Source organism: Struthio camelus, chromosome 19 (assembly GCF_040807025.1).
Source record: "Struthio camelus isolate bStrCam1 chromosome 19, bStrCam1.hap1, whole genome shotgun sequence".
Lineage (NCBI taxonomy): Eukaryota > Metazoa > Chordata > Aves > Struthioniformes > Struthionidae > Struthio > Struthio camelus.
The window spans coordinates 15,056,437-15,072,644 of NC_090960.1; the positions used below are offsets into that span (position 1 = coordinate 15,056,437).

A 16,208-nucleotide genomic window follows, 5' to 3' on the forward strand; every position below is an offset into this window, starting at 1 on the left:
TGCAGTGTTTCTCCTTGATAGTGTCTGAAAGTAATGGTGCCACTGTAAAATGAATTGGGTCAGCACCTCCATGACCAGTGTTTGGACCTCCTCTCCCCTGGTATGCCAAGGAAGTGGGTACCACATGAATATCTTTCCTTCTCAGATACTTGACAATTGTGTGCATGGAACATTAAATACAGAAGAGTTTCTTCTCTCTCACAAAAGAAATTCTGTGTACCCAGTCCTCCACAGGAAGGATGCTAGCAGGTAAATCATGCTCTGCGAAAGGCAGAACACTGTTTGTAGTGGGAAGATGAAGTGGGAGAGAAATGGAGTGAAAGTCTTTGGTTGTGTTACAGCCTCTAGAATGCCAAACCACACGGTCCCTTTCCAGATATGTGTCTGGCTAGACTTTACATTATCTGGATGTTGATTTAATAGATCTCTGTTATTTTTCCCAGCAGAAACCCAGAAAGGCAACTCCTCAGCCAGGAGAAGATGCCTTGAACTGCCATCTTCCCCCTGGCTGGCAGAGCTATATGTCTCCCCAGGGCCGCAGGTACTATGTGAACACCTTCACGAATGGTAAGTGGGAGTGGGAGTTCAGTAATTGCATCTTCGTAGCAATCCAGCTCTGCTGCAATAAATTGTGTCTCAAATTAATTTTGGTGTGGGGGGGCAAAGAGTCAAAGGTATGAACATGATCCTGCCATTACATAAAATAAAATAATTGTAACAATTATTTAGTTTAGATTTAGTCTTCGGATGCTCTGTTCTCTTAATCCTGATCATTAAAAGACATTTGTTGCTTTTACAAAAGATAAAGAAAGTAAAGAGGAAACAAACCCGCTGCAAAACATTTCCAGGATAAAATACTGGAAGGATTTAATTTTAACCATGTTCTTTATTTCTTTTTCCTTTTGCTGGAGATACTTATGTCTATATATGTACATATATGTAAAGTTGTTTGATATATTTTCAGGTATTACTAATGCACCTTTAGGGGAAAACAAAAATAGTTAATTGTAAAGGACCAAATTTGCTGATCAAGTCCAAGTCAGCTTGCTCCTGGAGACAAAATAAGAAAAGCACATATAATAGGACATCAAAGATAGACAGTGTATATTTCTATCTTTTATTCACTGTCTTGCTAGTAGAGAAGCAGGCCTTACAGTCTTTTCAACTGCTCAGGACCTGCCAAACTTGAATCACTTTCATCTTACTTAAGACATTGTGTCTACCTGTTTTTCTAGTCATGAGATCACAATAATATTGCAAAACGGACTTGTGACCCACAAAAACAGATTTCTTAAGCAGAAAGAATGACAGAAATGGGGACAAGAGAGGAAAGGACTGCAAGAGCTCACTATATTCACGTGGTGGTCAAAGCTATCAGAAATTACCATTGGCATTCCCCTTTCTGACTCACTGTGAGGGCAAGGCGAGCCATGAAATGTCAATACAGTAGTGACACAGCTCACACTCTACTCTGGGACTTTTTTTTTTTCAGGATCCTTTTGGCCTAGAATCTTTTCCCATGAATTCTGCCAAGTCATTTTTTACCTGGGTTTTATGCATCGAGGTCTAATAGGACTGTCCAGAAGGTACATTACCATTAAACACTGCCTTTGTTTTGACGCACAGCATATCCTGGCTCATTGGCAGCATCCCCTGCACTCACTGAGAAGATTGGTAGGAGCTAGATACCTTATCCCCATTGCAGTTCAGAGATGGATGAGGAGGTGGTTAAACTCAGTCCTGGGCCAGCATGGTGATGGGCCCTGACATTTATTGGCTTGAGGTCAGTTAAAAACACTAAGAGGCAGAGCCTGTTTTTTGTGTGATAAAAGCTCTAGTTAATGGATTTATAACCCAGAAAAATAGATGACCTAGACAGTTTTTCCATAATCCCAGGCAGCTTATTACCATCCTCACAATAGTGGTAGATGGTATAACAAGGAACAATAGCCACATATTGTAGCTTGGGAGGTTCCAGTCAGGCAACGGGGAAACAATTTTCACTAGGAAGGAAGGGTAGCACTAGAACAAATTGCCCACAGAGGTTGTTGGATCTCCATCCTTGAAGGTTTTCAGGAATTGGCTAGACAAAGTTGTGGCTGACCTGATCTCTTGCTGGCAGTGATCCTGCTTGGAGTATGCAATTAGATTAGAGACACCCAGAAATCATTTCTAACTAACCCTTCTCAGGAGAATGCCCAAACCACCTCTGTTTACCATCTCACCTAACGCAACTGGATTGCTGTGCTGCAAGCTATGTAGTTTCAGAGTAACAGATAATACAAGACAGAGTGGAAGGGGGATATCTGGGTTCTGGTCCTTGCTTTAGGGCCTGCTTACTCATGTTATGTTTAGATGGTTGGATAAAAGACATAAATGAATTGGGAGTCTAAAATTCCTCATCAGAGGAGTCACACAGAATCACAGAATGGTTGAGGCTGGAAGGGCCCTCTAGACATCATATAGTCCAAACACCCTGCTCAAGCAGGGTCACCTAGAGGTCCAAGGAGGGTCACATTGCCCAGGATTGCATCCAGACGGGTTTTGAATATCTCCAGGGAAGGAGACTTCGCTACCTCTCTGGACAACCTGTTCCAGTGCCCTGTCACCCTTACATTAAAAAAGCTTCTCCTCAGGTTCAGATGGAACTTCCTGTGGTTTAGTTTGTGCCCTTTGCCTCTCATCCTGTCGCTGAGCACCACGGAGAAGAGGCTGGCCCCATCCTCTTGACACCCCCCCCCTTCACATACTTGTACACATTGATGAGATCCCCTCTCAGTCTTTTCTTCTCTAGGCTCAACAGGTCCAGCTCTCGCAGTCTTTCTTCAGAGGAGAGGTGCTCCAGCCCTCTAATCATCTTCGTAGCCCTCCGCTGGACTCTCTCCAGTAGTGCCATGCCTCTCTTGTCCTGTCCTGGGGAGCCCAGAATTGGACACAGGACTCCAGGTGAGGCCTCCCCGGGGCTGAGGAGAGGGGCAGGATCACCTCCCTCCACCTGCTGGCAACACTCTGCCTAATGCACCCCAGGATGCCATTGGCCCTCCTGGCCACAAGGGCCCATTGCTGCCTCATGCTTAACTTGTTGTCCCCCAGCACTCCCAGCTCCTTCTCTGCAGAGCTAGAAGGACCAGCAGGTCAACCCCCAGCCTGTCCTGGTGCCTGGGGTTATTCCTCCCTAGGTGCACGACCCTGCACTTGCCTTTGTTGGACTTCAGGAGGTTCCTCTCCGCCCAGCTCTCCAGCCTGTCCAGGTCCCTCTGAATGGCAGCACAGCCCTCTGGGGTGTCAGCCACTCCTCCCACTTCTGTATCATCAGCAAACTTGCTGAGAGTGCACTCTGTCCCTTCCTCCAGGTCATTCATGAATATATTGGACAAGACCAGAGCCAGTACTGACCCCTGGGGGGACACCGCTATCTACAGGCCTCCAACTAGACTCCGTGCCATTGACCACAACCCTCTGAGCTCTGCGATCCAGCCAGTTCTCAATCCACCTCACCGTCTGCTCATCCAACCCTCACTTCCTGAGTTTACCGATGAGGTTGTGAGGGGGGACAGTGTCCAAAGCCTTGCTGAAGTCCAGGGGGACAACATCCACTGCTCTGCCCTCCTCTATCCAGCCAGTCATCCCATCATAGAAGGCTATCAGCTTGGTCAAACATGATTTCCCTTTGGTGAATCCATGCTGACTACTCCTGATCACCTTCTTGTCCTCCACATCCCTTTCCCAGGATGGAGGTGAGGCTGACAGGCCTGTAGTTTCCTGGCTCCTCCTTCTTGCCCTTTCTGAAGACTGGCGTGACACTGGCTTTCTTCCAGTCCTCAGGCACCTCTCCTGATCTCCAGGACCTTTCCAAGATGATGGAGAGTGGCCTAGCAATGATATCCACCAGCCAAACTGGCATTAAAGTTAGGCTTATTCTTGTTCCTTGTGCTGGACTCAGGAATCATGCGTTTTTGAGTCCCCTCAAACCTTCTAAGATGTCTGTAGTCTTTTGTGAGACTACAGGCTTCCCTTGCCGCATCTGTAGGGGCACTATGGCCCCTCCATGCCTCCAGTTTAGCTTTTGTTCCAAGCCAACTCGGTTTTTCTCAGTCTATTCAGTTAGTATACCCCACTGCTTGTAAGTTTTCTAGCTGTATAGTTATTGCTTTTTGCTAGTCTATTGGCTTGATGATTTTGTCAGATTCACATCCCAAATTCCTCTGCTTCCTCAAAGTGAGCAATGTGTAAAGGAAGTGTCACCTGTGGGTGTCATTTAGACCTCAGACAAAGCAGAAGCTGTATGCAACCTCCAGAGCTTTCCGTTGAAGTGCGTGATGAAGCCTCATTCAGCCCCAGAGTGAGCAGCTGTCTGGACACTGCTTTGATTAAATCTGACTAATTGGCTCTGAGCTTTGTCCCTACAAAAACTGCTAGTGTGGGACTATCCGTAGGCAGATTGTCCAGTCTCTTGCTGGATATGCACTTTCTTCCTTTACAGTGCTGCAGGGTTGGGCCTTCTGGGCCATGCAGACTTTCACAAAGTCACATTTGGCACGTGGGGCTTGCTCTTTAATAAAGGCTTTCACCTTGAAACTTAACAAGTATTCTTCGGCTCCAAACCATAGGATAAGAAGTCAAAGACAATATGCTATAAATCTGCAGTCCCCATCTTTCCTCTGGTACAGCTGTGCTGGCATGGGTAATGTTTAGCATGTCTCATAGACAGCACAGCTCACTGACTGTACCCACTGACTTGTCTTAAATGCTTATTTGTCCTGTCATTGCTGCAGCTGCTGCTGGGAGTATCAAGATAAGCAATGACAGTGTTTGCCACCAGGACATGGTACCAGCGTAAATCTCTGTTACAGGGTTTTATGTGCCTCCTTCCTGCTTTGCCTCCTCAGCACCATTGTTTGAGCAGCAGGAGCTGAGATCTCTTTTCAGTCAAGGTCTTTCCCATGTAGGTGCACTCCTAGGTAGCTCTCTTTTTATCCAAGCTATCATCAGATGATGAACATACACTGAAGTGTTTGAGAGAGACATCACCGTTCAGTTGTTGATGCATAAACACTGTAACTCAGAGGTCAATGGAGGTTAGAGATGTTCCTGGCTGGCCCTCAGTTTGATCCCTGTAGTTAAAGATCTTTTGCCCACCGTTACTCATCAACAGCAGTTAATGCAAAACTCTTGGCTTGTAAGGTCATAACCATTTCTCAGATCTCCCAGGAATGAGTCAAGTCTGTACTAAAAAGGATGATCAGAAAGTGTTTCAAGACCTCTTTCAGACCACCCTTCACAAATTCTCTCAGGTTTTCCTTTCTACCACAGGGAAGTCTAGGTGTTCAGCAACTTCCACAAACACTGAATCACAAAGTGGCTGGATGACTGCATGTGGACTTGCTATAAAAACTTGGTAAGGGGGACAGCCATTGCTAGAATGTACCTCTGAACTCAGTTGAAAGACAAATAACATTACTAATTCAGTCAGGAGATAATGTTGTCCACATGCAGATTCGTTTCCTGTGGTCTTTACTCTCTGATTCCAGAGCTGAGAGGGTCTGAAATGATGCTTTGTTTCATCTACCACACGTGGAACAGAAGACTGGAAGGCGTCAGGGAAAACTGCTTTGGGTGTCCGTGATTGGAATGATGGAAATAATGTCTCCCAAGAAGGGCACAGGTTCTCCTCTTGACAAAACGTGCATGTATGCTGCACATCCTGACAAACCCTCAGCACTGGTGACTTTCCTTTTCTGTGCTACACAGAGGTGCACCTTCAGTAGCAGAGATGAAATGTGGGCTCATTTCAGGATATAGTATGGCATGGAAGGTAACAGCTTTGGGTTCTACCCATGCAGCCAAGCAGAGTCTGGGTGTTAAGTGTGCCTACAAGAGAAAAATGTAAGAGATTATTCACCAATTATTATTGCATCTGGTCTCAGCCAAATGCCAGCAATGGTCTGTGCATATGAATCTCATTAAAATGGGTGCAACAAGAAAAATTTGTTAATGTAAAAATTGTTACAAAATATAAGGTTCTGTGTAAGATATGTTTCATAGTTAAACATGCCAGTGAGTCACTGGAGGGAAGAATGGGGAACTTCTTGAGGCAACAAAGTGTTAATCAGTCAGTGCAATAGAGGAGTTCCCACCCATATAATATTTGCATCTCCAAGGGAGCAAACCAATCCTTACTTTAATGAAAACAAATAGCCACATTATCTCCTGGACAAGGAAGGAGTATAGTGAGATTCAGGGTGAAAGATTAAATCTGTCTGAACCCCCTTCAAAGGCCTTGGGAATAGACACCCTGGAGCCAAGAAGCTTCTCAAAGCCAAGAAGTGCATGTTCTGCTAGAAGCCTTCTGTAGGCAAATCTGTAATGGATGTGCTTTGTGATGTAGTCTTTCTCATGGAGAGCTCTCCTTACTAGATGCAACAAGGTGTAAGATATATTCAGAGAAAGAAATTCTGACTACCACCTTGTCAGGAGAGGATAGCATTTCAGACCGATGAAGGAGCCAGAGTGAACTTTCTGGTTTATTTTTGGCCTAAGTGGTTTAATTGCCCTTTTTTTTTTTTTTTTTACAAGCATCTGTTACTGCTTTGCTAAAACTGGATATTGTCAATAAAGTATTTTATTTGAATTGAACATTAACATAGCTGCCCTGGGAGGTGAATTTAAGGCACCTAGATAACAGCAAGGCATTCTTCACTGAAGGTTATAGTAGATATTTCAGCTGGGGGACCTCAAGTGACCTCATTGACTCTTCAGTCATCCCAGGGTTAGGAGTATGCATAGAATACATAGAATTTCTGCTGCATAGAATAAATGGAGAGCTGACACCAGAAGGGTAGACCAGAAAACCCTCTGGAATGCAGCCATTGGGACTTATGGTTGGACTGTAAGGGTTTCCAGGGACCTTGTTGCACTGGGCTATGCTGCAAAATGAGTTTGTCTTCTCATCCATTTGGAGCCTGCTATCAGAGAGGATTTTGGTTTTCAGTCGCAAAGTAGATGGAGGCTCTAACTTCAGAGCAGTTTAGGTGTGTCCCTGTGCATGTCTCATGTTTCCTATTATCAGGCCTCTGCAATTTCTATCTGTGATTGAAGAAAAGTAGGTTCACTTTCTAGCTTCTCTGAAATGCCCTTTTCCTCCAGTGTCCAGACACAGAGTTTGGATTTGTGGGATCAGAATCACCTTGCCAAACCAAGGCTATGTTCTTCAGGTGCTGAAGCACTAAGATTGTCTAAAAGGGCTGCACACTTTAGGTTTGTTGTGGTGGATTGCATTTTTTGTTGTTTTTCAGATGACAGTTTAATCAGATGGGAAGCTTTTTCATTTTGTTTTCTGGAAATCTCTGAATTCTTGAAGGGATTTCTGTATCTCAATCCTGGTCTGAGCCCCACTTGTTGAGAGCATGAATGATTTCAGAGAGAATACAGGTTATTCTCCTACCTTACAGCAGGTCTCTCTGTGGCTGCTGCGGCGACTATTTTTCACTCAGTGTTTCTTTTACTTTAAATAACTCTGACTATCCCTCCTATCAAAGTCTTCCAATATTTTTTGTTCTGTGCCTCTCCTACCCACTGAGGCTGAATCAGGCAGAGTAGCTGAAGTAGAGGGAAGAGTTTATCTGCTTCTATCCAAATATGCAGAAATTTGAGAGGAGAAATTAACAATAATTAGAAAAAGCACAGAGTTGTCCTGATACTTCTAATTCTACTATCCAGTAGACAGTGTAGTGTTCTTCCTTCACAGGTAGTGATTAGGGGGAAGAAGCAGCCATAAAGTGAGTGGAAGGAATGAAGGGCTCATCTCCATGACACAGAGCTATCCAGACGTCTCCCTAGTTCTCCTCAACTTGAGTTGTTACTTCTAGGTATGCTTTGCCCATTGGCCATATGGACTCCTGGGAGCCTGTCTCACTTTCTCCATCCTAGGATGCAGCTGCTTACCCTCTAGCTACAGCTATCTACTGCAGAGCTGTCCCTAATCCCATCTTGTCCAGAGTCCAGAGATACCCAACCTTGGCCTGCCATAAAACTCAGCTAAATGCTGGAATGTCACACAAGTGTTTTTCTTCAGGGCTGGATGTTAGGTAGCAAATGTAATGCTGCATTTTCAGTTGAACAGTGCTCTGCAGGGTTTCCTGTAGGCTGCAGCCCACAAATACATGCTATCAATTCATTTTTCTGCCTGTAACACATCACTTATGCATTGCTATCATTCATTCTCCTTTTGGTTGTCCCCTTCTATCGTGTCTCCCTCATGCATGAGGTAGAAGGTAGTTACTTATTTTAGCTTTACACTAGGCATATGTGCAAGCTTCAGGCACTGGGTTCATTGTCTATTCCTTTAAATGCTGTGTTTGGACATCCGCTGAGTGGCAGGCCCTTTCCTTGCAGTGTTCTAGCCATCCTATGTGGACCTTCACTAGTTCTTTGATGTGGGATACTGTTCTTGTTAGGCTGTTAGCTGCAGGGCAGTCCTGTTCTCAAGCTCTCATTCGTTGTATTGCAAAGCTTCTGTAATTAGGCTTTATATTTTTCAGGCTTTTCTAGCATTGTTCAGTGTACACAAATGAAATGATTACTCTCTCAGTAGCGCTTTTCTCCTCACACTGGAGAAAGGCACAGAGCTGATCTGGTCCTCGTTATTTCTGAGAGGCTGTTACCCAGTGCCTGCCACAGCTTTCGAGGCCGTGGGTCTGTCTGAGGGTCCTTTCTGCCTAGGACATGTTTCTCACTGTGTCCCACCAATTGTCCTGTCAGTGGGAGTACATATTAATGTCCTAGAATGGGGACATTAAGCTCAGGACTGTGGCTAAGCCATGGAGTGGGGGAGAACCCAACAAAGCTTCCTCTCCTCTGTGACAGGAGGATGTAGGGGGAAGCACTAGCTCACTGAAGGTGGGCACTGGTGAGAGGGGGCTTACTTGGGAAGGTTGTGGCAGTTTAAGCACTTCCATCATTGACAAGCAGTGGTCTGATGACGTGTGCTCGCCCTCAGATGGCAGGATTGTGATTAAACATTTCTGCAGCCTCCAGTCAAACCAGGGCTGTGAACAAAGACCTCATGTGAAGGAAGGTAGCTCTTTTACAGGAAGACAGGTCTTAAAAGCAGCAAAGGTGATCTGAAAGCTGGCTAGCAGAAAAGCAAACTAGATCAAAAGGGGCCATAGTTAAATTACTATAAAGATGATGCAAAACTCTTTGGCAGACCATACTCAGAGGAGTTATCAATGGTCCATTGTCAAATGGAAGTTTGCACTGAAGGAAATTCTGTGGGGATCTGCCCTAGGCTTGGTTCTATTAAGTATTTCCAGCAATGAATGGCATGTTGAAATTGAGAGTACTTATTTAACTTTAAATGAAGTTGGGAGAGAACATAATGTACTTCATAGAACAAGCTCAGAACTCAAAATCATCTTGAAACTGAAGAAACATCCTGAAAAAGGTAGGATGCTATTCAGTAAAAATGTGCTTAAGATTGGAGATTTCATCAGAAATAATTAAAGGATAATTAAATGTAGCAGTTTACAGAAAAAGATGTAGGGGCTCTAGAGCATCTGAAACTAAGTGTGAGCCAGCAGTGTTGCACTGTTACAAAAACAGACAGTATTTTCCATTGTATAAATAGGAGTGTTGTCTGTGAGGCATGAAGTAATCCTTCAGTTTTACAAGGAAATTATAAAGCCTCAGCTGGAATATTTTATCTTGTTTGGGCTCTGCACTTTGGGAAAGATGTGAGCCAATTGGAGGCAGCCCAGAAGAGAGTAACAGGAATGATGGGAGATGTGGAAAATATGGGCTGTGGGGAAAGGGTAAGAGATTGGGGCTGTCTGCCATAAGAAAGGAAAGACTTGAGAGGGGATGTAGGCTTCAAGTGCATAAAATGCTGTTGCAGAGAAGACTGTTTGCAATGCCAGTTGTTGGGGGGAGAGGCTAACACACCAGAAGACTGTGCTGCCATTCACAGGGACCTGGACAGGCTGGAGAGGTGGGCAGAGAGGAACCTCCTGAAGTTCAACAAAGGCAAGTGCAAGGTCCTGCACCTAGGCAGGAATAATCCCATGCACCAGTACAGGCTGGGGGCTGACCTGCTGGAAAGCAGCTCTGCAGAGAAGGACCTGGGAGTGCTGGTGGACAACAAGTTAAACATGAGGCAGCAGTGTGCCCTTGTGGCCAAGAAGGCCAATGGGATCCTGGGGTGCATTAGGCAGAGTGTTGCCAGCAGGTCAAGGGAGGTGATCCTGCCTCTCTACTCAGCCCTGGTGAGGCCTCACCTGGAGTCCTGTGTCCAGTTCTGGGCTCCCCAGGACAGGACAAGAGAGACATGGCCCTACTGGAGAGAGTCCAGCGGAGGGCTACGAAGATGATTAGAGGGCTGGAGCACCTCTCCTCTGAAGAAAGACTGCGAGAGCTGGACCTGTTCAGCCTGGAGAAGAGAAGACTGAGAGGGGATCTCATCAATGTGTACAAGGATGTGAAGGGGGGGTGTCAAGAGGATGGGGCCAGCCTCTTCTCCGTGGTGCCCAGCGACAGGATGAGAGGCAAAGGGCACAAACTGAACCACAGGAAGTTCCATCTGAACCTGAGGAAGAACTTCTTGACTGTGAGGGTGCCTGAGCACTGGAACAGGTTGCCCAGAGAGGTAGTGGAGTCTCCTTCGCTGGAGATATTCAAAACCCGTCTGGATGTGATCCTGGGCAATATGCTCTAGGTGACCCTGCTTGAGCAGGGGGGTTGGACTAGATGATCTCCAGAGGTCCCTTTCCAACCTAAACGATTCTGTGTCTGTGTAATAAAAGACACAGTAACACACTTCAGCTGCACTGATGAGAATTCTAATTCTTTCTAACTTTCTAAGTTAAAGATAGTGAAGTGCAGGAACAGATTGCCAGGGACTTTCTATCATTGGAGGTCTGTAAGAGCAGGTTACACTAATCTCTGTGAAGAACCATGTCAGGATTTTGGGGTTTTGGGGTACAGCACAGACCAAATGACTTCCTGGAGTCTCTGTCAGGCCTGTTTTTTGAGTCTATAAAATCTGACCTATACGAAAAATAGTTTTCAATGCAGAGGATGACAAATGCCAGGGACTCACATGGGAGTTGTTCTGTATTCAATATTTTGAGGCTTCCCAATTTTTACATACATTATGTCACATCTAATTAGACTGTCATTAGTCAGCTGCTGTTTTGCTTCTCCTGCTCCTCTAAGTCAAAAAGAACATGAAGTAATCTTAATATGATTTCAAGGGAGCATGTACTATGCTTCATTTCACATGTATGCACATGCATCTATGTAAAACATTGTGCACACACATGTATGCATACACATGCATTCTGAGGCAAGCACATACCATGAACAAACGCCAGATGCTGAAAGAAGTCAATGACTTATGATAGATTCTGTTCTTTCATGGGCATTCCTGCCTTCCTGCTCTGTTTTCCTCAGACTGTGCGCAAGGTAGGAGGCTGGCAGCAAAAGGATCAGCCAGCAGGGCCCTCCAGTCTGTGGGACAGAAGCATCTGGTTGGTAGCAACTCAAGAGGCTCAAGTACATGTGCATGTTGGAAGTGGGTGCACAGGCAGGAGCAAGGGTCACAACCATTGGTCAGCAAATCCACATAAGTGTTCATTTAACAGAGTTCCATGCTGCTCTTCAGCCTGACTCTTTGTGTAATTCTTCTTCCACTTGAAAATAGGAGGTGTTTGGTGGCCAGCCAGCCCAGTCTGGCAAACTGCATTTGTGAACATGCCTAGCACTGCACCATTTCTGCTGTCAGTGATCTGCTGCACTAAGCAGCCTTCACCAATTGCCTGTCTCCTCACACAGTACAGAGGCTTTTTTTTTTTAGATTAAATGGCATCTTTGCTCTTGGTGCTTGAGCTTGTCAGAAATGGGAACTCAAAGTATGTTTTCACATTCATGGGGAGAGAAACTGTGGTTTTAGGGGCAAATAACAGTGTGATTCTTCTGAGCCTTCAAAACACAGCAAAATCTGCCCCTTGCGAGACATCAATTTTATTCTGGCAGTCATCTCCAATGCTTAGTGTCTAGCCCACATTGTGCTTTTCTGCCCGTGCTATCCACAAGTCTTCTCAGACCATACTAGTATTTCCACTGTGCATTTTGCTGTGTGATCTAATTTTCATCATCTTTACATGATAAACACAAGCAGATTGGCACTTAACTGGAAATAAATAAAATTTATGAGACAGTGTTCATAGTTGGAAAAAACTGTTAGAAAAATCTCTAATTATATGAAAGAATTGGGGTGACTCTGTATGAAATAAGCAGATCTGCACAGGTAAATGAGCCAGTCAATGAAGCACATTCTTGTCTATCTCCACTTGATGACCAAATCAGATAAACACTTCACATTTGCCATCGTTTGAAACTGGTTGGGCTTAATTCTGTAGCTATGTTTAAGGCTTCTGACTTGTAAAAGGTCTACAGAATTAGACCGAAGAGAATTTCAGTATACCTAAAATTTTTGACAGTATGACCTGCTCTAGGAAGGTTGAGTCTACACTAATTACATTACACTTAGAAGACTTGCATCTGTCTTCTACAACATCTAGACACATCATGGTTTGTTATATGAAAACATAAGGAAGGGAAGAAAGATGGCTAGCTACTCTAAAGCTCCTGTAAGGCCTTTTCTGTGGCAAATATAGCCTTTCTTTTGCATCATTGACTCTGCATGGAGTCCTGTGCTTCATGGAAGGATAGTCAGGATACCTTTACTGGGATTTGGAGGGTTAGGTTCATGTTCTAGCTCTATATTTAGAACTAGGACATATGTGAGCAAGAGTGATAAACTGAATAGAACTATATGTAAAGACGTGTGTGTGTGACAGGCTGCCAAACTTAAAAAGTTCACAGCATTGACTGGGCTCAAAGAGTGCTCACTTCTGTTTTCTTAGATAGGCTTTACCATCCCCTGAGCAGGTCAGAGGTTTGATTTGTCTAACCAAATATACCATCTGCAGTGTGGACATTTCCCTTTTGAACCAGATATCCCAGTGTCCCCATTTATCAAAGAAAAGAAACAACTTCCTTCACCTCACAATTCTCTTCCTGTTACAGGTGTCTAAAATAGGTAACATGAGCTGCACCCTAAAAGGCCAGTCTCTCTTCACTAATTGTGAAGGCCTGAACAATTAGCTGAGATGACAATACCTTCTCTGCAGACATCTAACGTTGGCTTTAATGAATCTCACCTAAAAGCTGAGTTGGGAGTCTGGAAGTGAAGAGAAACTTTAAAAATGTCCTCAGTTTCCCTACATGTGATTACTACCCCTTATCATTTCCAGAGCGGAATTCAGGTGACAGCAGGAACAGAGCAGGTTGCCCAGTGTTGTAGTCTTATCCCATCAAGTTATATGTTGTGCACACCTTTCTCCACACCCAAAATATTTTCCCCACAGTGCGTAGGATGCACAGGACATATGGAAAATGCCACACCCCATTTCTACAGTTGGATACTACAGCTGTTGCAAACACCCCAGATTGTTCACACATGCACACACAGGCATCTAGGTGTGCACTCACATTTCAGTGGAAAAGCACTTTGGGAAGATTCAGTAATTGAAAAGTAGCAGTATTCCTGGGATTTAATTGAATGATACGAGCTGGAAGGACAGACCAACGGGTCTGCAAATCAGACCAGGACAAAAATATTTATCTGGGGGCAGTAAGCCTTGACAGGTTTAGGGGATTAAAGGAGCTAAGTGTGACCAGTTGGTATAAGCAATTGTTCAAGAAAGAACTCTCTCTGTGGATATTTTCATTGCATAAGTACTAAGAAGAACCTAGGAGGCTGCATGGACACTAGAAGGATGGCAGTGGAAAGAAAATGCAGGCTGGATGACTACAGGTTCAGGGATGTTGCAGGGAAAAAAACACCTTCCCCATAGCACACTATGCCTTCCTTCAAGGTACTGGCAGCATACGATGGGATGGCAGGCATGGAACAGGACTAACTAGGAAACAAGGAAACATAGACCAATAGGTAGAGGCCTAGGCTTTTCAGGACAGTTCAATAAAAATGGTTCAGAGCAGTCCAGAGCAGCAGCACAGCATTCCTTTAACGAGCTGTGAGTCCCACAGAGACTCACTACTTTCTACATGCTAGAAACAGCTTAGACTGAGCTGAAAAAAAAAAAAAAGGCATTTATGTGTGTAGGACTCATAGGTTTGATTCAGTAGGAGATGTAGGAGAGCTAGTTTTCTCTTCTGCTATAGGAGCAATGAATGGGCAAGCCATAATTATTCTGAGGAATAACTCGCTGTAAGGGTGAGAAGGCCCTCCCCAGATCTAATGTAGTTACTGTTCCTCACCTCTCTGTCCCTGGGGCCTTGAACAATGCTACTCAGCCTTGGATTTTTACTCATCAAGCTTTTTCCTTGAAAATCTCCTTCTGGACAGTGTTTAGCAATCCCCATGCTCACGGTTCTCCAGTTTTCTCAGCCTTAGACTTACTCCCCACAGCCACACTGCTGGCTCTCTCCCTTTGCCCGCATTGTAAGCCCTCTGTGACATGCTCTGTCAGTGTTGTTCGATACTCACTTTGCCTATGCCAAAGTAAGAGGAACTGGCTGTTTCAATTGTTTATGCAGGCCAAACATCTCATCCCTGTCTCTAGAAGTTCCTGCTGTTTTGAAGGTGAAGTCTGGGCTGTCAGTGGTGCTTGTGACCCTGAATGGGGAGGGCAGGGTATGCAACCCATCCCTCAACAGCAGCTGGCCTGGTCCTTCCCAGCCGTCTACTAGGGTTTGTAGGCACTGCTTCTTGGGCAAGAGGGAGGGGGTGGCTCCTCGGCATGCGGGGAGAGGGCAGGAGAACGGTGGCAGCTGATGTGCTGAAGGAGAAGGGAGTCTGTACATCGCAGAAGGGTGGGTTTAGGGGTCCTATTTGCTGTCAAGGGGAGAAAAAAGGGTAGGAAGACAGGAGAAAAAGGCCCTTGTGCACAGCTCCCAAACTTTCTTGAACCAGCCTGCCTCCCCCCATCCAGTTCCATTATTGGCTTTAAGAAAAAATTTGGAAAGCAGGTTTTTCATTTCTTCCTTATCAGAACTGAAAATGTAGGTGCTGCCCTTTGCATTGGTTTTACTTTACCAAATAGTGGTGAGCTCTGTCCCTGGAAGCCCAGTTCTCCATCTATACTTCCCTTGAGCTCAAAGCTCAGCAGAGTTGACCTACTTGAACAAACATGAAATAAGGCCTCCAGAAACTACCAGTTATCTTGTGATCTTCATATTTTAAATGAGCTGGCTCAGCTCACAGCCTGATAAAGATCCCAGGGCTTTATGCACACTGTTTTATCCCTGTCTGTCACTCAGGTGGTGAGGCATTGTGAATGGTCCTTCTGAAAAAATCCCAGTACACGTTTAACTGATGTGTTGTGGGAACCTGATGGCTCCTCAGTACTTGTGTTCATTTTACTATTTAGCTGAGATCACTAATTGCTCTGATGTCCCATCCAGTCTCTTCCCAAGTCAACCAGAAGCTCTGTTGTTCTGTTGGAATTTCAGGAAATAAACATCCCCAGGCTAGTCTGGGTTGCAAAATTACCATGTTGTGATGCTTTCAAATTCTTTCAGGTATATGAGTTGATGGGAGAACTGTGCATATGAAGCACTCCTCTTTTTGGGACAGAGGGCAAATAGACTGGGTGCTGGTATTTACATTCAAGCCTGGGTACATCTCAACATCCCGTGGGTCATTTGGAGGCAGGTGCAGATAAGGTGAAGTCATTTATGCCGTGGGTATCTCCTCCTTGACAGTCACTGGGAAATTACAAGCCTTGTTTACTTGCTGCTCTCTCTGGGGAGCTGGCAGGAGCCTTCTAGCTAGTAGTTTTAGAGTTCAAAGCAAGGAAATAGCACTGCTCTCCCCTGGCTGCATTTATTTACAATGCTCAGATTTTTGCCCTCGTTTCAGGCACTGTCAAGACTATTGACACCCCCTTTCCCAGGGCCACACTGGCATCATCTGAAATGAATAGGTACTTCTGAAGTAATTTCTTGCTATCACTTGCTATGAATATTTGCTATAGCTTTGTGTTGTGATTGCAAATGAGAGGAGCTGTGGGCCCAGGCACAGGGAGACAAGCAATGATTTCAGGTAGATGAAGGGGCAGGGAAGCTGAGCAGCAATCAGGGTGGAAAGGTGATGTTATCCAGTCTCTGACAGGTGTAAGGAATTG

At 44.9% G+C, this 16,208-nt stretch overlaps 1 protein-coding gene across 8 annotated transcripts in view; it reads left to right on the plus strand.

Annotated features, from left to right (window-relative positions):
• Positions 1-16,208, plus strand: part of GAS7 (growth arrest specific 7) — a 124,165-nt gene that overhangs the window by 42,383 nt on the left and 65,574 nt on the right. For 4 of the 8 annotated variants that reach the window (XM_068913238.1, XM_068913242.1, XM_068913240.1 and 1 more), the window contains exon 2: positions 444-567. In XM_068913238.1, the coding sequence (XP_068769339.1) occupies positions 444-567 (124 nt within the window). The remainder of the gene's footprint in view (positions 1-443; positions 568-16,208) is intronic. The other 4 variants (XM_068913239.1, XM_068913241.1, XM_068913245.1 and 1 more) reach the window with 1 other exon arrangement.